This window comes from Acanthaster planci, linkage group LG03, assembly GCF_054643075.1.
Source record: "Acanthaster planci isolate LZ-2023a linkage group LG03, COTS_SCS, whole genome shotgun sequence".
In the NCBI taxonomy this organism is placed as follows: domain Eukaryota; kingdom Metazoa; phylum Echinodermata; class Asteroidea; order Valvatida; family Acanthasteridae; genus Acanthaster; species Acanthaster planci.
The window spans coordinates 21402611-21426873 of record NC_141779.1 but is presented as its reverse complement, the minus strand read 5'-3'; the positions used below and the strand labels follow the sequence as shown (position 1 = coordinate 21426873).

The window sequence follows — 24263 nt, the reverse complement described above, 5'->3', positions numbered from 1 at the left end:
TTTAAAAGATTCAGGAAGATAGCCTGTGGTCACTATAACTTTACCCTGGGCTTAACAGTCCTTGTTATTCAAAGGGAATGTGCCACTGGTTTCCTCCGTGGTCGAGGATCTTTGGAGGATTTGAGGATGCTTCCTAGAAAAACAATGCCTAGGATGTGAGGGCCTATCTTACCACCAGGAAGCGGTCAAAGAGCGACTGCAGCTGATCCTTGTAGGGGTAGATGTTCTCCGGGATGCGTTTGAGCCAGCAGGTGACGAAAGGCTCCAGGCCCAGGATGCTCGGCTCCAGGTAGACCATGCCACACCGGCTGACCGTGGCTGGAGAGGCTACGGCCAGGTCGGCCACCTCAAAGATCATCCTCATGTACTAGAATTGGAAGTAGAAAAATACAAGAGAAATAGATACACTCCACAAATGAGAATCATCAACTATTCAGTTTGAGATTGAGTGATGTTAGAAATCTCCCTTCCTGTTTAAATTCACGACACAGAAGACAAGTAAAGTGAACACAAAATAACCGAGGCCAAATCTGGATAAGATGCTGAGTATTTGGCATTTCAACGAGTGGTGAACTTTACATGAAGTCCAGGGCACACAAGTCATGATTCTACTTTCTGTTTGTAAGAGGACTAAATTTTTGTGTAATCTTTGGTCTGTTGAAATACTTGCAAGTCAGAGCATTTTCCTAACGGTGAACCTTTAACATTTGGCCTTTCAACTAGTTCCTTTACGCCCTGTTGACACTGGTGTCTCCGTACCTCAGTGAGCTTGATGATCTCTCCACTGCTTAGGCATAGCTTCTTGTTGTCATCCAGCACCGTGTTCATGTTCTCGATCCACACGGCATCCACGGGCCCATCAAAGACGTACCAGCGGTTGTCCATTTCCATCGAAGAGGACCCGATGCGAATTAAGGAGGAAAGGATGCCATCCGTCCTATCAAACCAAAGCCAAAATGACTCCGCCATCTTAAAAATGCTTTTTTTTTATCATGTAGAAAGTATGACGCATGAAGTTGGTGAAAATCTGATCGGAAGGAAAGACCCAAAACTTGAAAGGTGTTGTAAATTAAGACCAGTCCTCAAGTGAAGTCCTCATTTCAATTACCATAGCACTAGAGGAACTAAGACACAATGGAGAAAAATCAAGAGCAGTAAGTATACTATTGAAAATATCTAAGAACCAGACAGGTTATTTGTTAATACTGACAAATTGATGCTGTGCAAGACCACAAATATTCACCATTCGTGGGTCAGTAGGTCAAACTCTCCGTACAGCTGGCCCATCGTGATGGACTTTGGGTTGAGGACGTAGGTGATGATGTTCTCATAGGTGCCTCCACCGACTGCCACCTCTCCCTTCAGTGAAGTCAGCGCCCTCTTCAGGACCTCGTAACACTGGTATGGATCAGACCAAAATTATTGAGTGCAGGCTTTTCTGACAGAGACAGGCTTTCCCTTCTGAATAAGAGAAACCGCCTTGAGCCGCATCACGGCAGCGTTAGCAGAGAAGAACGGTTCCGACTACTTTGTAATAAAAACTTCTGGTTTCTTCTTTCTCTTTTCTGATTTGTCCAAAGGTTTGGAATGGCCATCCATATTCTACAACTTTTCATTTTATTACCTTTTCTTTTTTAACTCATAAAAAAAAGCTAGTGTTGTAGCCAAGACCACTGAAGACCTTCAAAAGACCACACAAGACCAACACAAAACCTCCAATCTGAATTCAAGTCACAAGCTATTTAAATGAACTGCAACAAAAGCATTCCTTTGTCTTTGTTCACCCTGTTACTTATGACTGGTATTTTGCATGGTCTTGTGTCTAGTCTTATGATGGTCTCGACTACAACACTGAAAAAACTTTCAGTCCGGGGGGAGGATTAGTTATGCCAAACAAAAGGTACTTTCACTTCCAAATACCACTTCTTAAGGAGACCGTAACAGATAAGAATTTCACACAATTGAAACGGAAAAAGAAACCACCCTCGTAAGTTCAAACTTTTTCTGAGGTCTTTTCTCCTTACCTTGGTTTTTCCCGAGCCAGCTGGTCCAACGATCATCAGGCCATGCCTGACCACGGTGGTCTCGTACAGCTGGATGCACTTGCCGACAAAACCGTCCACGTCCTTCAGCCCCAGCTTGCCGCTCATGGTGCGAATGGACTGTTCCAAGGTACCGTAGTCAATGGGCTCCTCCCTGGAGTGAGGGGAATCAAGACTGAAGTGAGAAACGTAAACAACAGCAACAACAGACACAGTGACCTTCAGAGGAAGAGGAAAGGTTGGGAAGGGAACTGTTTTTAATCATATGCGGATGGGACCGATATTGCAAATGACTGAGAGTTACTGAGGGTTTCCACATGAGGTCAGCATGGCATCTCAATCACTAATTCAAACTCACTAATGCTGCTTAACGTCTCGGACAGGTCACTTGGACAGGACAATAGCAATTTCAATTTCCATCGGAACTTATGCAAAAATGTTTATGTTAGTTATTTTGCTCTACTTTTTGCATATGGCTAAGTTCAATCAATGACAATCAGTCAACCGATGATCGACTTTGCTTTGTAACCCACGCATAACACACATCCTGGGTACCAGGTAAATCGACCAGTGGACGACAAACGGCCTTTATTCTAACTTGGCCAAAGTCCAGCCTTAACTCCTTAGGCTTTTCTACAGTAAGGCTTCCTCTATCAGCCAGAGTGTCAACTTGGCAGTGAAGTGATGACACATTCTCTGCGGACTGCACAGTCTCTGCTGCCCCCAAGAACTAAATTCACCTTCTGCAGGGTCAAAAACTTGATAGTCTGCAGGAACATCTGTCTGGACCATGCAAGGCATTGTCAAAATAGTCTTATTGAGCTGAAAAACAACAGCTCTTACTTGATCTTAGGGAAGAGATCGGACACAATGCCGTTGAACAGCTTCAGGTCGTCCTGCAAAAACTTGGGCACGTTGACGTCCCGGATGGCCCGGAGTACAATCAGTTCCTGCAAAAAGAAGGGTTCCCCAGAAACTTGTCACTAAGTGATCACATGTTATTGCAGCACCAACTTCTGTATTTGAAGATATTACGTAGATCAATATCCAAGCACCTAAGAGGATGAAGAAACAAACCCCACATTCAAGTTGTGGCCAAAAAAAAATCACCACTTTTTTTCCGGAGGAATTTATTACATCAATCAGGACAGACGACAACCCCTTGAGTACTTAGACTCCAACAACGAAGGATTTGAACCAGGGTCCTCACAGGACACAAGCAAGAAAAGCAAGAACTCCACAGATACAAACATAACTCCTACATGTCCTCTTCCAAAAATGTCTTTCTACCTAAATCTTACTCATTTCTGGGTGTTCTATTATTAACCCTGTGTTGTGATCAAGGCCATCATAAGTCCTCACGTAAGTTCTTTTCACAAGACCAAAGGTTCCAGGGGAAACAATTGAAGGCTATTCACTGTGATTAGTCTTCGTCTTTAAACCCCAATTTTTGAAAGTGGAATTCTATTTATTACATGCCTAACCCTGGGCTGTGTACGATGCACAAGAGGAGATCTAACTTTTGTACATTTGGAATAGCAGTTGTTAATTTATGCATCACTGGTCAGTACAGTGTTTTAGCATGTTAGATTGCTTGTTGAAACATTCCGCTGGTGAAAATCCTTATGAGCACATCCATCTTTAACACCTACAATTAGCATTTCTTACTGCACATAAAGTGCATGTATTAGGCCAGTGTGTGGTTACATTAGATTATTACATGCGTGGATAAAACGACCACCCATTAGAAGGCTACACACTTTACGACTGACCGTGTTGGCTGGGACCAGGGCCAAGCACTTGAAGGAAAGCAAGTTTATTAACAAAGAGGTATTTCATCTTCTCTCTCTCACCCACTCCCCCTCCCCTGCTCTCTCACTCTCTTTCGCTCTCTCTCTTTCCCTTACCTCGCTCATCTCAGGGTTCTCCCGCTTCAGGTTCCCGGCGGCCGAGATGACCGTCTTGACCGCCCGCATGCCAAAGTCGTAGTGGTCCTGTGAGCTGAGCTGCTCCGAGGACAGCTTGAAGGTAGTGGTGATCTTCTTGGACAGGAGCTTGGCGTCACTGAACCCGAAGGAGTAGAGCGAGATTTCGGCGATCATGGCATAGTCTGGTACCATCATGGCCACCGGGCGGAACAGAGCCTGCCAAATATTTCAGTACAGAATCATCTCATAAATGTATGCACACCTTACACGATCCAAAATATGATGATGAACTGGGATAACCATACAACAGAGTCAAGTGAAATTTGTATTAGAAGATAGAAGTTGACACTGTGATTGACTTTTAGTGCCTGGAATACTTTTTCATGACAGTTCCCAGACCTATATTTACACAATGATAGCTCTGTACATAAGACATCAGATCACAGAATAATCCAATAGCCATCTCAACTACAAATGTAACTGAAAATATTTCTGTTCTAAAAAACTGAAAAATTCATGATGCAAGGCTTACTATCGGTAAATTTGAAGATTAAATGAACTGAAAATAAACTGCAAGACTTGCATCACGTGTGCTCCACAGGGTCATTTAATATACGGATTCACTTTATAAACTCCTTCCAAATATGAAAATTTTGAAAGTGGAAAAGAAAATTTACGTAATAACTTTGCTACCTGGTTTTACTCGGGGAGACAATCATGACGTTTAGGGCTATGATGTATTACCAAACACATTTCTCATGTGTGAGGTGCCAGTTCGCCAGGTCAATACAGTACCGAAGTGAATACGTCACGCGCACAATTAGTGTGTAAAAGGCATTAGTGCGAGAACCAGCGCATGAACCAACACACGCGCGGTACTCCATTCGTTTGCACTGCACTTTCTGGTTCACAGTGAATGTCACACTTTGGTACTCTATTAGTATTGTTTTAAATTGATTGCTTCATTACATACCTTCAGGTTGTCAGGTAGCTCTGTTCTTCCAGCGTAACCAGGGTTCATGGTGATGAAAACAGCACAGGAGATTTTCAGTGCGATCTCCACACCTTCAAACATGAACCTGTCAACCTGAGAAAAGATAACAGACCATTTTGTGACGGATGAATTGTTTTTTCTAGTTTAGCTCATATCTCAGGCAAACTACCAAACACCCAAGCACGGAGTACACATTTCTCACGAGGGGTACTCACTTTCTGCTGCTGGGCTTTCTGGATGGTGCTGATCTGTTGAGCCACCACTGACAGTACCTCAATGTCGATGCGGTTGAACTCGTCGAAGCAGGCCCAAGCCCCCGAGCTGGCCAGCCCCTTCAGGAACTTGCCCATGGCCATGAAGTCCAGTTGGTCTGAGCAGTTGAAGACAACCGTCTGGATGGCCAGGGCCTTGCCCAAATCCTTATGGGTGAGAAAAAAGATGACAGTGATAAAATTTAATAGATTTTGATAGGATTTCCAAGACCTTGATGGTATTCAATAGAATTTGATAGATTTGATGGGATTGGATCAGTCATCTTTACGAAAGGGCTTTTGGAATTATCGCTGTTATAGACCCATCCAGAATCCACCTTCTGATTACCAAAATTTTAACTTCCCATTCAAACTGACCAAGAAATTCCACAAAAAAATGTGATGCTTAGCACTAACAACAATGATCATCCTTGATATGAATTGATAGAAGATTCATGAAATGCAGGGCTCCAATGGCTTATAGTGAATTTATGCGGACTGCAATGGACTAACATGTTTTATTAAGGAAATAAATGTTTGGGCGGTCTTTAACATGCGTTTTAGACTAGCTCAGGAGAATGGATGTGACTAATGCTCAAGCCGCAGGCAAGGGCATCATCAGCGTTCAGTCTCCTGATCCGGTCAAACATATATTTATTCCCATTCATAAATACATCTACCTTTTTAGTCAGAGAATCAAAAGAAGTCAATATATGATGGATTTCCAGCAATTTGTTTTATTTTACTTTCATTTTCCCGAACACCCCGTCCATTTTATGGAATATTCCTTGTGCAAATTGTCCAATTGGTGCGCGTAGCAACCCATGTGCACACAGTCTATTGACCAATCAGAATCAATTAAACTGTCTGGTATCGAGGTGCCAGCGTGTGATTTACGCAGCAGGCATTATCACTTCTCAGTAAGAATTATGAAATGTCAATACACAGTCAAGTTGCATGTTGTTGAATAGGGAAACAGTCTGAGGTATTTCTGAATTATGGTTAAGGAAAATGCTAGCCCTGGTCTACCAGACAGTAAACTAAGATTGGTTTAACCAGCAATGTTGTGCCTTCTTTTTACTTCATTTTTCACTTTGTTTTTTTAACGATGTCATGAAGTACTTGTTAATGTCACTAATTTCATCTGAACTCTGACAAAATTCTGTTGGCGGACTGATGTCCAAAATATTATTTTGCTATTCAAGCATCTCCCTTCATCAGGAATGCACTACAAGAACTTTTCCCTCAGGGACAACTGCTTACTCACCTTTGTCGTTTCAGTTTTTCCTGTACCAGCGGGTCCGGCCGGCGCCCCACCAAACTTGAGATGCAGGGCGCCGGTGAGAGTGAGATAGCATCGATCCGTCAGTGGGGTGATGACGAGTCGGCCGGAGTTACCCAGGTACTCATAGCCATAAGGGAACTCGGCGTTTACAGCACGCACGTACATGTTATCATTCACAAAGTAGTACCTGTGAAAAAAAAATGTATTTTTGTCACTTGCTGGGAAATACTGACACGGAATCTACGCATGGTGATGCTTTTTCAAAATATAGCAACAGATTTGGGAAAGTATCAGACCAGTGATTTCATTTTTATGCAAAGTTATTCCAAAGAATTCTGCAAATAACACACTGGCGGAAAATATTTCAATGCTGGCACAAAATGAAGTGATGAATTGCCAAGTAGACTCAATTTGTGCATGCCAACAAGTGATCTCATCAAGAGAGATGTTCTTTCACCAGTGTAACGTTACAACACACTGTACACTCAGTGTTTTTCTGACGTTTTCATGACAATGCTCTGACAAGGCTTGACCTAATTCTTTACTGGTGCAGAGACACCACGGGAAACACTGTTCAGGGAAATCCTGAGTCCTTACATTTCTCCAATATGAAATTTCCCTCAAAAAGCCTTGCAATATTCTGCGTTTCCCCTGAGTTACCTGAGCTGACTGATCCACTCAAAGTCGTTGATGTTGGCCACCTTCTCCTCGCACATCTTGGCCACTACATCCTGGGCGTGGACTTCGATTACAATGAGGGCGGACAGAATCATGCGACCGATCTTACTCAGGTCGCCTCGGACCAGGCTGACCAGGTCTGCAATCTGTGGGATCAAAGCACCAACACGCTCAAGCGTCATCAACTGAACCAAGAAAAGACTAGCTTTAGCATCCAAAAGCCTTGCAAGTGAAGACAGGTGACCATCTGTACAGCTTTCTGAGTTCTCACTTCACTGGTTGCTAGGAAGCCATGATTTTTTGGTCACTACAGCCTGCTTGGCTAGTATCATGCATATGCAAGAAAAAAGAAATTGTTACCTAAGAATGCTATGTATGAGTGTTTAAGTACTGGAAGTTGACCATGCGCATCAAGGAAAGAGCTTTTTATAAAAGGAAACCAGATCCAGGAAACCAGGGTTAGGATCCTTCAAATGCTACCAGGAAGTTTTGGAGGTTTGAGGAGGAGCCCAGCCACTGTCATCTTACAAAAGTCTTGATACTCCTTAAAAAAACAAGTGTTAAGATATGCCAAGGTTTCTGGCACAAGTTTAGGCAATAATGTCTAGGGGGCATGGGCTGACACACCGGCCATCATCTGACTTTTCTTATCTAAGACAGAGGAAAGGTAAATAGGATTCCATTGACCTGTTGCTTGAGCACCTCCAGGAACTGTACCAGCCTGTCCTCCTGGATTGCCTCTTCTACCATCTTGGTCCAGAATGTCTGGCAGCCAGCAATGACTACCTGACCTGGCCACTGCAGTACCCACTTGGGGCGAGGCGTCTACCAAAACAAAGGGGGAGAAAAGACTCAAGTTACACAATGATGCACCACAGGATCTGATTGATGGAATAAATAAGCCTTTTGCGAGCTAAATTTGAATAAAATCTAGTACACTGAATTAATTCACCTGAACATAAAGCTTCAGATTTTCCATACTAAAGCCAATGTTGCTATACCTTGTGATTCGGGAAATTCCAATTGTTATGTTTATGTGCAATCAGATAACTCATCGTACCAGATTTTATTCAAATTTAACTCGCAAAAGGCTTATTCAACAGGAATGAGTCAGAACATTTGAGAATTTGAAAGATTTTGCCCCTGAGTAACAGGGCACACTGTGATCATACCTCTTCTCTCCATGAGCTAAAACAGCACTGCTGATTAGGTTTATCATTTTATTACTCACTACCTGGAGTTTAGTACTTCAATAAATCTTTGAAAGTACTTGAGGCACAGGATTTTCTTAACCTAGTGGCCTTAACTCATTTTGTCATCTAATGAAAGTAATTGGTGATAAATGGCCAAGAGCTACCATAAATCAAATGAAATATCTTCGTCTAAACCCCAGAAAGTGTTTTAACAACTGCTGTGTGAAAAATATGTTCTCCCAAACTGGTTATGAATTTTACAAACTTAGAAAATTATCTCCAAAAAATTGTCCTCAAAATTTCCAAAATACCTGTTTCACAAGTCCTACAATTTTTTCCCACATTACAGAAACTGTGAGAGCCTCTCCTCAGTGACATTTCAGATCTGTGCCATTTTGTGGCCAAGCGTTGCAACAGCCACGGTCACAACCCCCCTCAAAAATAATCTTCACCTCTGGATATTTCTGGAGGGATTCCCCCAGGATTCTCCGGATGCTGTCCATCATGACACGCTCCACCTCCAGCAGCCAATCCTCCACGTTACCCTTGGGGTAGAGGGGCTCCGACAGGGGAACCACCTCCCCCTCGGCCGAGAACATCTTGGTGATCAGGAGGTCATCTTCAAATTGGAGCTGCACAGGGGAGAAAAACAGATTAGTATTTTGGACAACGACAGAATGTTGGAACTGCAACACTACATTCATCCTTTGTTGAAAGAGCATCATTGTTCCAGTCGAGTCCATCGCAAGTCATCTGTTCTCAAGCTAAGTCACACGCTATTCAAATAAAGTGTGACAAAAACTATTCCTTTGTCATTGTCCGTCTTGTTTAATACTTATAGCTGGTTTAGTGAAGAGACTTGTGATCGACTCAACTACACCACTGCACTGTGAGCATTGTCGGGCATGCGAAAAGGAATGAAGTGTTATGTGGGCTTGTTTGAAGTGGCAGCATTTAGGGAAGCAAAGAGTTGAAACGGTTAGGTGTAATGTCTCAAAATTTATCTCGGTTTCTTCTCATGCATACTTCCATAACTAGTACAATGCTCTGTGTTAGCTTTCGCACAAAAGGTTGACCAACAAAATCTCCATTGTGGTTCTCGACCACTTGGAACGATTTCAGTTTGAAACAAAAGCTCAGAATGCACTGGAACCAGAAACTTGCAACAACTAGAGTCTACCACTGTAGCTGACAGAGAAAGTTGCAGTACCCTGGCAATGTTCTCAAAGCATTTCCTGAGGTGAGGCTGGACTGCCGTCGGATCCTTGGTCTGCGACAGGATCTCCAGGAGCTCGTCGTCGGAGAGGAAGTAGAAGCGTGGGAAGGAGGCCCGCTTGGTCTCTAAGTACTCACTAAGACCCTTCTGGACCTGATCCAAGAGCTTGTTGCACTCCTTGAGGTTCTCCAGGAGGCGGGCGTCAGGACACAGTGAGATCACCTGAGAGGAAGACAGAAGAGGATTTGGAGGTCACAAATCAGTTAATGTCTATCAGTGAATCAAAGTCATTTACCAGTCAATCAGCTCCAACTTCCACTATCCAACGGAGAGTGGACTTGATCGATTGGCAAAAATTTCTAATGCCCAATTTTCAATAACAGCAAGGTCTTCACAGATTCATTTCACTTTTCAAACACAATGTGGCTCTTTATCCAAAACTTTAACAAGGAATCAGCACTCCGGAGCACTTTTAATTCTTATTTTAAAGAATTCACTGACAACATGCAATTCATACAGTGCTCTAGTTGTAATTTCCATAAATCAAGTAGAAAAGGAAAGCTCTAAGAACCTGTGGGTTGTCCTTGGCATTCTTCATGATGCGACGCCACATTCTGTCCATAGTCTGGTACCGCTTGCCCTCAACTGGCAGCTGCCTGTTGATATCATCTGAGCTGAAGATGGGTTCCAGATACAGCCACGACCTCTGACACACAAGCCACTCATCGAGTACATCCTGAGGGTTTTCAAGAAGGAACAACATTTATGAGATCCTCAAATAACTATTATTATTATTATTATTTATTTGACCATCACAAGAACAGACAAAGCAAAATTGAACAAAAAATATATAAAAACAACAAAAATGCATATACAAGTAAACAGAAGCAGTAGAAGGGACCAGGGACGAAAATCTGAATACATAACAAGATGTGGGTCAGGGACTACAAAAGTAAAATAAACTACTATTACCCGCGGGTATGCAGCCATTAACATAACGTTAATTGGGAATAATAATGGCATCTCTGAAACTAGAAAGGGCATGGTAATGCTGACTGTCAGAAACAATGTAGGAAACGTAATCCAAAAGTATTCAAAGACACAAATCTGTCTAAATTTTACGGCTAACATCACATGAGCTCTACCTGTGTCATGCGTAGCTTGCCTTCCCAGGTACTGATCCGCTCCTCAAACGGCTTCTTGTAGGGGGAGAAGGACATGCTCTGTGTCATGACGATGTGGTCATCTAGCAGCTGGGTGCACTCATCTGAGCCCTTCATGATGAAGGTGCCCGTCTCCTTGTAGGGCATGATCTCAAAGACCACCGGCTTCCACTCCCCTTCCATCTTGTCCAGAGCCTACCGAGAAGTTGTCAATTTCAGTGTTACACTCAATGCTTTTAGGGGGCATCTGGACATCTTTCAGACATCCTGTGGGCCACTTTGGGCACCTTGGTTTGTTACACAAAAACATGTACAAGTATAAAAACAGTAACAACTTGGACGTCATGTTTTTTGCTTCAAGGCTGATATGGACATTGGTTTTCAAATGCTGGCTGGTTACAGTCGAACGACAACCATCTCCTCATTCAAACAAATCGTAAGGTCTATAAACCCTTCCCGTTTAGTACAGAAGGGGAGACTGTGCAAGACCTTCCTCTAGCTGCCCAACTGATTTTGTGGTTGCTTTTACGACTTATGTTCTAACGACGTACACAGATGAGCCAGTGCAAGCTGTCAAGGTGCTAACATCATTTTTAATACTCATACAAATCAAGATCGAACAGCATTCCTGAAATCATCCTGACTTTCTTGGCATTTGGATGGCCCATGACACTAATCTATATTTCATCCCAAGCAGGTCTCAAATTAGGATCAACTGAAATCCGAATGCATGAAATTCTGCTAAGAACCAGCCAAGTTTTTTTCACAGATCTGTACCTGCTCAATGGAGTACTCCTTGCCAGCTATCTCCGCCACCTTGGCGATCTTCTCGATGTGCTCCTGCAGCTTCATCTCCAGGCACTTGCTGAAGGTCAGCGAGGCCTTGGGCACCACGGTGAAGCCCAGCTCCTTGGACAGGATCTCCCAGTGCCGGCTGCGCATACCCGGGTTGCGCAGGCCCTGGATCAGGGGGATGTACGGACGGAACTCCTCCACCCAGCGCCGTATCTCTTGGGCCACCAGCTGGACTCCTGCAGAGAGGAGGTTGATTAAAGATGATCAAAATCCCACAGCACAAAACTTAAGTATAGTATATCCATTCAGACTTTTCCTTCTGCCTCTGAAGTATCTTCAGCAGATTTTAAGGCTTCAGAGCTCCACAACTTCATGGACACATGTGAGGAATTCTCCATTTTTTCCCAGCAACAGTGACGTACTGATCCACAACAGTGGACAAACATCTCACCTGGAATGTCCTTGAAGATCTTGACACACTTGTGCATGGTCTTGAAAGACTCGCTGACCTGCTTCTCGCACTGCTCCGCGTCGATGGTGGTAAGCGGATCATTCATCCAGCTCTCGTGCCACTTCAGCCAGTCCGAGGTGGTGATCCAGAGATTCTTGAAGGGCTCAAAGTCCCGCACCAGCTTGCTGAGTTTGTCATACTGAAACAAATCCAAGAATACTTTTTTCTCAAATTCAAGGGTTAAAAATTACTTTCCACTACCTGCAAAAAGACTTTCAGATAATCTTCATCTTGGGCAAGGTTCTGCAGCACTTGTAAAAAAGTCTCTTGGCACAAATGAAACAAACCATTTCCAGAATGTCAACAGCAGGAATTAACATTACCAAGAGTTGTATGGACTGTTTCAGTTCCCATGTTTAATGCAACAAGACTTCCTGACATGGTGGTAGTGCGGCAGAATCATATTATCGTGGAACCTTACTGCTGAATCAGATGCCTTAACAATACACATTAGATCTGCAAAGGCCCAAAATACCTTCCCTCTTACGTCGGAAGTGTGTAAATATTTGGCTGGCCTTCTGTTCAAATGTTCAATTCTGCCCCAAAATGCACTCTGTGCATCCTTAAGAATAGGACAGAGAGGGCCCTCAACAGTGCCTGCACTGAGCCAATGTGAAGTTGGAATTTTAACGCAGGAAAATTGGCTCACGTTGGTGATGGGCATCTCAAACAGCCGCTCTCTGTTGTTGTACATGGAGGCCAGCTGCTGACATTCCTTCATCTGCTTGTTGACGCGCCGCACCTCATTGGCCACCTCGTGGGCTTTGTTGATGTCTGTGTGAGCTGCAAAGCCAGCAACCACCATCTGTGAGAATAAATGAAAAAGGATCTCGTCAGTCGACAGGTGTTCTCATGCAGCAACATCAAGCTGACGGGGAACAGCATGCGTCGCCAACTAAGAACGGCAACATTCCAAGAACAAAGTGTGCTAACCGGAGTTGTAATCTAGTGCATCGGGAGACCAACCACAAGTGTGATCAAAGCGGCAAATACAGGGGCAACAGGGAAGGGCCGACGACGTAGGAATGCCTTTGTGCACCTGCTCAGTTTATGACATGTCTAGAGGCTGAATGGCTTGTGATTGGCCTGTAATGACTTGTGATCAACTTGTGACTGGCTCGTGATTGTCTTGTAATTGGCTTGTGATTGCCTTATGACTGGCTTGTGATTGGCTCGTGGTCACTTGTCGTTGGTTTGTGACTGGTTTGTGACGACTTGAAATTGGCTTGTGATTAACTTGTGGTGACTTGATTGTGACTCTGATTCCTACTTTTTATGTTGTCTGCTGTTTGTCTGATTGTTATGTTGTCTGCTGTTTGTCTGATTGTTATGTTGTCTTCTGTTTGTCTGATTGTTATGTTGTCTTCTGTTTGTCTTGTTGTTATGTTGTCTTCTGTTTGTCTGATTGTTATGTTGTCTGCTGTTTGTCTGATTGTTATGTTGTCTTCTGTTTGTCTTGTTGTTTGCACTTTCAACTTTTCCATCAGATTTCTTTATTTGTAGCCCTATTAAACCATGAAGGGTTCTAGCCAAAGACTGATTTCGTTTCATACAATAATTACTCTGATAAGACACCCAGCAGTTGTTCTGTTCTGTAGGATATCAGGGATAACAACTATCAGGGTTGCAGGTGAGCTGCAAGTGAATCAGCAGTAGGGTAAGCCAGCTAGAGTACCCACCTGCAGGGTGTCCAGCTTGTCTGTGAAGTTGTTCTGGTCTGTGAGCTGGATCTTCTCAAAGCGCTCCTTGTCCTCCTCCAGCTGGGCAAACGTGGTCTCCATCTGGATCTCAATCTTGTGAGGCCAACCAATGGCATTCCACCTGGGTTGGGATTGAAAAGAGGCAACAGCAAAGATATATATACACGAACAGGTTGTTGGGATTGAAAAGAGGCAACAGCAAAGATATATATACATGAACAGGTTGTTGGGATTGAAAAGAGGCAACAGCAGAGATATATATACATGAACAGGTTGTTGGGATTGAAAAGAGGCAACAGCAAAGATACATATACATGAACAGGTTGGAAAACAAGGCTGTGGAATGAATACGTGAACCGTAGGCAGAGTAGTGCCACTGCACAATTCCCTTGCAAATTGCCTTTGACCCTGCTGCCACACACACACACACACACACAATTTCCCTTTCTTTTTTTCTGGGGGACCCATGACCCTGTTGTGTCCCTCAATGGGTAAAGGACACTTCAGGCAACAGAAACAATAGAGCTGGGGTGACCTAAGTTTTGGGGTTGCTCATTCGGTGTCCATCAATACTAGCTACAGAAGTACACCTTTTCCCTTCTCTTACACTTACTTGAGGTTGAAGTCATCCGTGGACAGGTTGTAGTAGAACTCCTCGATGAGCTCGTAGTCCGTCATGGCCTTGTCAATCAGCTCCTGGTGCTCCTTCAACTTGTCCGGGATGGTGGCCATCCATTCCTTCTGCTCAGCGAGGTCCTCGATGCAGTTGGGCCGCTCGTAGAGCTTGCGGGCTATGAACTTGAACTCCTCGCACGCCTGAGATTGCAGATTAAAACGGAACAAGGATAATGCTCTTAGCGACGCATTTCATTTAAGCTCAGGCGCAACCAAGAGAGAGAGAATGTTTAGAAGTTGAAAACAGAAGCCATTTTGAAGAGATATTGCCAAGTCTAGAACTTAGGCAAAATTCTCAACTCTTACAAACCTGAGCTACCAGAGAAATGGTATGTGGCCGAGCAGGCACGATGAGGTATGTTATATAAATAAAGCTGTGAACAGTGAACACACAACACAACAAAACAGCAACAGTTCAGAACTAGCAGCCCAGTAGGATTCGTCCCACCCCCCTCATCGCGGCTGCTACATCACTGAGAACAAGCATTGTAGTTAAGCCCGTCGCAAACCAGACGGAAGTCCCTTACACAAGATCAGTTATACGCTATGGGGTGAGAAATGGAAAAGGCGCATTTGTCACAATTCATTTGAGCAGCCTATGACTTGGCTTAAGACTAGATGACTTGTGATGGGCTCGTGACGGAACTTGCAGGGACTCGTAATAGGCTCAATGACAACACTGTCAAGAACTCACGTCCTCGGCCTGCTTGCGCAGCTTCTGGGCCAGCAGCTCCAGCAGGGCGTTGGCCAGGGCCTTGCGCTTCTTGGCCAGGCCCTGCCGGACACTCTCCGTGCTGATGTAGAAGGGCCCGATGGTGTAATTGCTGGGAATGGTGTTCTCCAAGATCTCCTTCTGGACCAAGTGGCTCTCAATCTCCTTCTTGACCTCAGCAGCGGTGTGCTCCTTGGAGTCATATTCCCTGAATGGAAAAAATGCTAACTGGTTACCAGTCTACACTGACAAAATCTGGCAAATGAACTCTACTTTATTTACTCATGAATGAAAGTTCTTATGTAGAACTGACAATTTACTAAGTTGTATATCATAAAGGCCGTTTGACTTGGTAGCTTCCATTTGTGCATCTTTCACCGAGCAAAGTCTACAAACACTGAAACTTACAAAATCAATAATAACTGCAAATTAGCAGCTAGCGGGCCAGGGCTAAGTGATATGGATAGGCATATGCAAACAACACTGTTTAAGGCCAAATTTCTACGCTGCGTTCATACCAGCAGGGTAACAGCAAACACCAGCAGACATCACATGATACTTTGGCTGGTTAGCTGTTCCTGTTAATCTTTTCTGACAAATCTGTTCTAGGCTTAGCACGATCCTGTGTTTGGAAGCTCTACAGAAATTGGCATTGACAAGGAGAAGACAGATGTAATCTGTGCTTACTTGATGTACTCATTGATGTCTAGGTTCATCAGCTCCAGGAACTGCTCGTAGGCCCGGGCATAGGCTTTCATGGGGACCAAGGCCTTGCGGATGGCGTCCCGTATGGTGTCTCTCAGCTCCTCCACTCTGGGCTCGTGCTCCCCGACTGACTCCAGCAGGGGCGTGTCTGCCCAGAAGATGTCCTCCAGGACAAACTGTACATCAGGAGGAAGGAAAGCGGGAGAGGTTACCGGTTAATCAATCTCAAGGTTGAGGGTAGTAGAACATGTTGGCTTCAACTTGCCATAAGCTCAGTTCTTAGGCGTAACCTAGTCTTTTAAAGTATATAATTATTAAAACTTCCTTCTCCTCAGCTTTGAGTGTCACAAAAATGGAACACACAACATTGCCATCCCAGTCTGCAAGAAACAGTTGTGGACTTGTGTTTGCTTTTTTGGCATGAGGTGATCAATATTTGAAACTGCCATACAAAGAAATCCTCACATTGAAGTGGAAACTCAAGTTCAGTGTTGCCCTGAATGAGTTATGATAGTCTGTTACATATGAAGACAGAAATTTCCAGAGACCGTGAGAGAAGAAACCTTCACAGGTTTTGCTCAGGCAAGGTCCGAACAAACAACATGGAACTGCAAATATACTTTGTAAAGTTGAATACTCTAACATCTGAAAGTCAAGGGGTTGGGTTAGACTGCAAAGAGTACCACTGACAGTAGTGTTAAATGAATCATGCAGGCGCTAGGAGGCCTACATAAAAACAACCAAATACACACTAGACACTAGCTTGAAAAGAAGATTCTGTGACAGAGAGATACAATGAAGCTTTGCCAGTATAGCCTGGTGAATGTGCAGGGAATAACAGTTGCTTGCAAAATCGACAAATGAGGTCTAGCAACCAACCTTCTCGAGTTGTGGAACATTCTGGGTGGAGGCTATTCCCTTGTCAAACAGACCCACTAAGGCTGTCTCAAAGTTGTTCAGGTTGGTGCTGTAATGGCATCCCTCCTTGTCCACAATCAGGTCCACCAGAAACAGGCAATTTTTCTTGGGTCTGCGATGTAAAGAATAACCATTTCCTTTTTCCTCTTTAGGTGCATTTTGACTTATTTACTGGGTCAAGGACAGGCCAAGCTTAGCAATATTGAAAATGCCAGAATAACTAACCATCACAACGACAGAAGTTGATGTGGAGAATATACGATACATACTTAACAAACATGATGATAGAGTTGCTTCACACATCATTAATATTGTCCAGGGCACAGTTATTTGGTCCCCCAAACCCACACCAAGAGCACAATCAACCAGGTGTAAACCAAAAAGGCCTTGAACTGCAGGGAAAGAGGGGAGGGAATCTGCCTTGGAAAAATCATTTCCGTCAGCTGCCTTGTCTCGTCCTAACTGCAGACTCTCACTGGAGTCAAGCTGTGACCATTACTGGATGACTCCAGGATGTTTTCTCCTTGGCGAGATATTTAATTTTATTTTGATTTGGAAACTTCATTTTGGAAACGTAAGTTTGGGACACAGTGAGAGAACTCAACTTCTCAGGAAGTGAACTGTGGTGTCGAAAAGGGAACGCTCGGCACTCCAAAACACTGACCTGTATTTGACCTTGATGAGGTCCTTATCCCACTCTAAGTCAGCAGGGAGAGTCAGGACAGCGCAGGCCGCGTCCAGGATCATCTGGGTGAAGTTGACCAGAGAGTCTTGCACCAAATACCTCAAGGAATCCTGTGTATTACAGATGACATTGAAACATTAGGAGAACCACACAGTTACTTATACTTGGAAAATAACATATTTCGTGTTCAGAATATCTCACTTCAGGGAGGTAAAAGAGGACTTTCCTACAGATGTCTGAAGTTCAAAAAGTGCTCAACTATTGAAACAATGGGGTGAACTATGGTTATCCAGTGCAATTTTACCTAAATCAACTTTTTTTGGGTATTTAACAAGTTGTAAACAGTGGATAATTTCAAAGCAGTAATCACTGCTGACTGTGTCTGAAATCTCATTCACTTCCCTTTCCTTTTGACTTCAACAAATTCTTCTTTGTCTTTAAAATCACAGGGTACCAGACAGGAACATCCAAGTAAGGAAGGTTTGAGGACGAAGATCTTGCTCAATTTGTGCCTCTGTTGCACCAAAACGGTTTTATTAAGTTTCTGTGACTGTGCCACCAAGGCCACTATCCATTCTGCTCACCTGCATGCAGAATTTAACCATCTCCATAAATTTCTTCAGCTTGGAACGCTGGTAGACTTCCCAGTTGGTCTCGTGCAAGTTGAACCAGCCCTTGCCCACGTCCCGCAGGCTGGTCCGGATGGCTGCCCGCAGGGTGCCTATCCAACTGTCCTTCAGGAAGAGTTGGACCTGGGGGCGAGTAGAAAAGCATTCCACGTTAATTAAGTGTAAAATTTGCGAAATTTGACTGAGTTGAACTGATTTGAAAAGACTGGATCTAAACATGAGCCAATTCAGTGTTTGAAATAATGGAATTAAAGAGGACCTACGCAATGGCTGATCTACCGTCATATCTGTTTCATCATACTACAACCATGCTGGAAATGGTGTCCACCTTCATTGAAATCTTGGAGAGCATTTTGCCTTTCAGAGAGCAAGGCTTAAAGTAAGAACAATGTTAGTATGTTTTCTTAAGAAGACCAGCCTGTACACAGAAATGTACTATTTGGGCAATTACTTTGCAAAAAGAACCCACAAATTGAGAATTGCAAAATAAACATTAACATAGCATGAGAGGCACGTTACATATAACTGGTTTGAAGGTGATCTGCTCTGCACCTACCTTGATAGGGTACAGGATTGCATTTCAAGCAGACAATGTTGAACACTAGCCTGCCCCATTGGTCGACTTCCCCTTCCCTATCTCTGAGCTAGCACAGCCAACCAATAATAATTCTGCTAACAACACTCCCTCCCCTTGTCCATCCTTTTCCCCTGACCCCCAACATTTACCACCCCTTCTTGTCCACCTCCCCTCTCCGACTCACCTGTGAACTGGCCTGGCCCTGCGTCTGCTCAAATTCCTCCAGCCTCATGTGCTTGCTCATGGGCACGTGGAACAGCGACATGGCCGCCACCTTGTTGCACTCGGTCCGGACTTTGGTCATGGCCACGATGGCTTCCTCCCGCGTCAGCAGGGAGTTGAAAGCAAAGTTGTCGTACTGCTCATCAAAGGGATACTCAGGCACATCTGCATAAAAACCTGCGGAAGAAGTGGCGTAACATTTGATGGACTGTAAGATTTTCTGCCACGCATCAACAAAGTCATAGTTTTAATCATTTGTTTCAGAAATTTTCTATTTGATACTGAAGGTGAACTTACAGCTCTGGATAAGGTAGTACAAACAATTGATGGTCTATGACTAAAGATCACTTACAAGAACTGTTGGTGTAAGATGTAAGCTTGAAAAGTTAGTCTTTTTCACACACCTCTTTCTGGCACTGTCTCAACAACAGGGTTTGGAACGGTGACAAAAGCAAACATGTCTGGTTTGGACTGGACAATCCGATCAAAGGTGATCCTATTCATGGCTCGGCTGAAATCGATGTTCACCTCTTTCTCTAACGTGTGGATGTAGTCGTCCAAACTGCACGAGGTCAATATACAGATTTTGTTTCAGACAAAAATGAACCCGTACAAAAACCTGAAACTGAACACTTGTGTTACGAAAGTACAGTACCACCATACATGTTATTGCTTAGTAAACCTATGGGACCAGCAAAAACTCATAATTAGTATATCAAAGGCATGAAATCTTAAATCAAATTATGGAAAAGTCTTGAACAATCAATTTTTCGCTGAAGGAATTCGGCCGTTTCCCAAAGAAATCTCCAATGAAATTCTGCACAGAAGAGTTGTACTTACTTACGTAAACTTTTGTGCACTTTATGTAGTGAGTGATGCAGGTCTGATGGTAACATATAGTGGACTGCACCCCCCTCCCATTATGACTCCTCCCCCACTGTGGAGCCAATCACATTTCTTTGATGGAGAATGGTCCCAAACAGAAAGATTTTCAAAGACACATTTTCAATGAGCAAAGTCGTACAAAAAGCATGTCCAGGAATTTCATCACTCCTGACCTCTTATCTTTGGCCAGGGCAGGGGCTCCCTTGGCCCACTCCACCATCCTCTTCAGACTCTCCGGGTCCAGCTCCACCAGCCCCTCCATGGGCATGCAGTCCACATATAGGTGGTACCTCAGCAGGGCCTCGGTGTGCCTGCGGGCCCGGTGGGCACTGGCCACCGCCTTGGCAAAGACCTGGGGATCCTCAGCCAGGAACATGAGCTGGATGCGGGGCACCCAATACTGGTTGGCCTGCAGGCTGCGGGTTCCTGGAGAAGGAGAGGTATCAGACTTCATGCTTTTTGTCCCTGATTCTCCAAACTTTTGCCCATAGAATTAGTACACACACATTGAAACCCCTTAAAAGCAATCATCCATAGAACAGCGTTGTAGTCAAATCTATCACAAGCTCTTTTCACTGGACCAGTCATAAGTAACAGAGTGAACAGTGACAAAAGAATACTGTTGTCACCGTGTGTTTGAATAGCTTGTGACTTAGCATAAGACTGGAGGACTAGCGGTAAACTAGGGATGAACTTGTGATGGACTTATGACAGACTGGCGACAGACTTGCAGGGACTGGTGATGGACTCAAATAATTACCGCTGGAGAATATGCCATACCTTTCAAAACCCTTGAGTATCTTCACTGTGTGATATGCAGGGTATTAAGCAGTTGGATTCTTTGCCATGTGGCAATGCACATCACATGTGCCATATGGCCCTTCAGAAGACTGTACAGAAACACTTCAACACATGGATAGAGTGGTTCACAAATCATCTCACGCTAAAGGGTATTCACGGGAGGGAATAATGTACCAGTACAGTTGGACTGAGCTCAATGGATGAGGCTTCATAGGTGCACTGTGAGTCTCTCATTTAACCCTCCTTTAGTTTTACAGCACAAATATGCACAAGGGCCCAAGGTCACTCTCTTGCATGTTGGTGCAGTGCACAACATGACACAGCTGTGCTTCTTTGAGGTGTTTACCAAGTGACCCAAAGAGTGACTTCAGCATAGGAGGGTTAAGGGACAAATTTATGACAAATAGTTTTGAAGTTTGGGACAAGTTGCTCTCAGGTCAACAAATGCATGCCATCTTTAAAACAGGATGCTTCAACTTTGCGCCATTTTTGTGTTAGATTTTAGCCCGTGCTTCAAACCATAAACTCAGTGTTTCTGTGCCAGACCCTCATAACTTTATAGTTCAAGCACAAAACACGTGCACAATGCATTAGTATAGTATCAAATTTTAGCAGGTTCAGCATTTGGAATCAAAATGGCGAAGAAATTTGGCTGTTATGAAGAAATTTTCAAAGAAAATGAAAGAGGAAGACTTGTTCAAGACAATTCAAAAGGGGTACAAATAATGGGCAGTTGGGCCGACATACGTACCATCGGCATTTTTACCCCCGTTGATGACTACCTGCCCCTTCTCATCCAAGATCCTGTTGTTCAGGTCTGTCTTCTGCACCAGGTAGAGCTGGGTCTCCCTGTCATAGTCCAGCATGCCCACATCAAACCACTCGTACTCCAGGCTTGGGTCCTTGGGATCCACTGCCAGCAAAAGTACAAAGACAAGGTTTCTGGATTAAAACAAGAAAAGGAACTATGAGCATTGATTCTACACTTTGTCAGGTTGATACAAACTCCGACAATCCTTTAACTTAGTAGGCATAAATAGTGTCCCATGTACACTGACTATCCTTTTTTTTTTTGCAGAGTTTCCGACAAATGTCCCTTTGAGCAACGTACTTGTTATCTATAATCCATACCACTGATCTCTGTGGTGGATAACCTCAGACACTCAATTACTTTTGTGGATTCTATTTAAGCAGTATTTTACAGACAATTCCAAGTTTGCCACTGCCGTTATATTGTTTAGCTAATGCTGGGACACCCCTTGTACTGCCTGTCACTACAGGCTGGAATACAGGGTGTAAATGCATTTTGTAAAGTTCTAGACATGTGACTGGACTGTATGGATTAACCTCTTCGAAATTTCAGCAGGGGCAGGGTTGTATTGGACCCGTCTCAAGACCAGACATAAGACCACTTGTAAGGAATGCCCAAGACCATTCTCCTGGCCGGGTACAATGCATGAATAAATGTACAAGGCGTGTGTCTGATGTAGTCCACTGGAATTGCTTGTGACTTGAATTGAGACGTGCCGTCTTGGTGGTATGATTGTCTTGTAATGGTCTTGTGGTGATACATCATGACCATTCCAGTAAATGGCAAGGCCACCCTGCTTACAGCAATCTTGGATAAGTCTTCAGGTCCATTCTTCTGTAAAAGTCTACAAACTTACATTTCTCAGGAGAATCCCAAGCAGGAAGGAGAGCCCGGCCAGGCACCGGAAGGCGGTGGCTGTTCACCACCCCCATCTCCAACCACTCCCCGGGCGTCCGGCAATCAAACTCTGTGTCGGTGAAAATGTCCAGCGGCAGGAACGTCGGGAAGGGTGCTGGGTCCTCGTCCCCGTCCACCCCGTTCAGCTGAACTGAGAGCTTCTTCTCTGTGATTTGCTTGGGCATGAGGGCCTCGGTCTGCACCCCCTCGGCCGCCAGCAGGTCCTCCAGCATCTGGCTCTGATAGTGGCGCTTGCGCCGCTCGATCTCGATCTTGCGTGGGCACTGGCCAGGGGCCACAAAGAACGGCAGCTGCACCTTGGGAAGGAAAGACTTCTCAGGGAAATCCTGTTGCAAACAAGAAGGACAAAGCTCAGGTAATTCAGACTTCTTAAGTTTTACCATGAAGAACATTTATTAGAACAACCTCAAACTTTAGTAAAGTAGCGGCTTGTAAAAGTGAAATAAGTTTATTTCAATAAGAACAATAAAAAGCCAAGAGTGATAAGAAGAATAAATTTGTTCTCAAAAAAGAGAGAGCAAATTACACAAATCTGGACTGTCAAAAAAATTGTTATTTGGCACAAAAGGAGAAAGAATGATTTCAAAGCTTTTCAAAGTACAGGAGCATCTGATGCTTAACACTAAAGTGTAAAACAGAGCATCTTTTGCTCAATTTTCTTAACATACCACTAAAAAGTTGCCAGAACAAAACAAATGAAGCCACATTTAAAGGTACATGTAATCACTTTCGTACCGATTTTGTCAATATCTCGCTAGTGGGTCCGTAGACCTGCTTGCTCAGTTCGGCCTTGGCCTGCTCTGGGCCTTCGGGACCCTTGAAGGAAGTCACCATGGGTGTGTGCTTTTCCTTGGCTATGTTCCATAATGTGTCCTGTTGAGTCTCTGCACCACTCAATACATTCTGGGAACAGGAGAGTGATTAATCAATAAGCTACATGTATGGGGCTTCACTGAACAATCACTTTAAATACTATGCTGTGACTATAAAGTTACTATAAATTTGGGACCTAATGTCTGTTTGGTATTTCTGTCACATCTACCGTGATTGTGTAAGGTAAGAACACCCTCTTAACACTTTGACTTGATCTGATTTTGCGACTAAGAGCATACTCGTACAAAATGAAAGGCTATGGTTATGTGAATTGAATACAGTGGCATCACCGAAGAATACAGCAAGTACCCTGCTGGCAGTGTGGAGGGTGTACATCTATGACATGCTCATGTTCAAACAAACTCCTGAAAGGTACATGTACCTATTAAATTTCTGGGCATGCATTCCAACGCTAGGCAAATGGAAACGCCCCTTTGAAATTCTGTACAGCAGTCAATGTCCTAATTTTTACTAGTGCTTATCAAAAATGTGCATTAATTTACAAACAAATAGAAATAGAAGTCATTTTCAGTGATGTATCCATGTCAAACAGGGACAAAAGAGTGCAACACTTCTGGACCACAAATTTCTAGAACGACCCATATAAATTGTAATTAAAGTTTTCACAAAATTTGTATTACTACAAATATATAAATACTTTTTAAGAAACCTCAACGGTGCAACTTCAAGACTTTTTCATGGCCGAGGTTTCTCTACATAATTTTATTCTAGATGGGTTAAATGACAAAAAGCAGGGTATTTTGGAATACAGAAAAACTCAGCAACACATACCCCAAGCCTGTGCTCTGCATCACCACTAAGAATGTCTGAATAGTAACCTCTCTGCTTGATTTCTGGATAGTACGGCCGGCCGTTCCTCCTCGTAGGAGGCAGCTGCGTACGATTAGCCGAAAACGGCCTTCCTCCATCCCGGCTACTCAGGGAATTCCTGGAACTCATCTATCATTCAGAGAAACAACAAAAAGCCTCACTGAATTTTTAATTCAAATTTAAATCTCTCCTGACACTTATTTGTTAAGAAAGTTATATTTTATCTATTAGTCCTGAAAACTTTGAAATTTGAGTAGATTTCCCA

The 24263-nt window shown here is 43.7% G+C and overlaps 1 protein-coding gene across 2 annotated transcripts in view; it reads right to left on the bottom strand.

The window, feature by feature from the left end:
- The window catches only part of LOC110989786 (dynein axonemal heavy chain 1-like), a 61225-nt gene that overhangs the window by 34611 nt on the left and 2351 nt on the right, over positions 1 to 24263 (bottom strand). For both annotated transcript variants that reach the window (XM_022254415.2, XM_022254422.2), the window contains exons 2-33: positions 23960 to 24127; positions 23030 to 23197; positions 22233 to 22620; positions 21317 to 21478; positions 19938 to 20190; positions 19284 to 19441; positions 18842 to 19056; positions 18036 to 18203; positions 17431 to 17561; positions 16728 to 16878; positions 15831 to 16024; positions 15126 to 15351; positions 14370 to 14572; positions 13736 to 13877; positions 12706 to 12861; positions 11997 to 12195; positions 11528 to 11781; positions 10733 to 10945; positions 10159 to 10323; positions 9582 to 9809; positions 8824 to 9003; positions 7866 to 8003; positions 7161 to 7324; positions 6483 to 6687; positions 5180 to 5383; positions 4944 to 5057; positions 3950 to 4186; positions 2886 to 2992; positions 2025 to 2196; positions 1244 to 1398; positions 760 to 937; positions 173 to 367 (exon numbers count right to left, since the gene is read on the bottom strand). In XM_022254415.2, the coding sequence (XP_022110107.2) occupies positions 173 to 367; positions 760 to 937; positions 1244 to 1398; positions 2025 to 2196; positions 2886 to 2992; positions 3950 to 4186; positions 4944 to 5057; positions 5180 to 5383; positions 6483 to 6687; positions 7161 to 7324; positions 7866 to 8003; positions 8824 to 9003; positions 9582 to 9809; positions 10159 to 10323; positions 10733 to 10945; positions 11528 to 11781; positions 11997 to 12195; positions 12706 to 12861; positions 13736 to 13877; positions 14370 to 14572; positions 15126 to 15351; positions 15831 to 16024; positions 16728 to 16878; positions 17431 to 17561; positions 18036 to 18203; positions 18842 to 19056; positions 19284 to 19441; positions 19938 to 20190; positions 21317 to 21478; positions 22233 to 22620; positions 23030 to 23197; positions 23960 to 24127 (5991 nt within the window). The remainder of the gene's footprint in view (positions 1 to 172; positions 368 to 759; positions 938 to 1243; positions 1399 to 2024; positions 2197 to 2885; positions 2993 to 3949; positions 4187 to 4943; positions 5058 to 5179; positions 5384 to 6482; positions 6688 to 7160; positions 7325 to 7865; positions 8004 to 8823; positions 9004 to 9581; positions 9810 to 10158; positions 10324 to 10732; positions 10946 to 11527; positions 11782 to 11996; positions 12196 to 12705; positions 12862 to 13735; positions 13878 to 14369; positions 14573 to 15125; positions 15352 to 15830; positions 16025 to 16727; positions 16879 to 17430; positions 17562 to 18035; positions 18204 to 18841; positions 19057 to 19283; positions 19442 to 19937; positions 20191 to 21316; positions 21479 to 22232; positions 22621 to 23029; positions 23198 to 23959; positions 24128 to 24263) is intronic.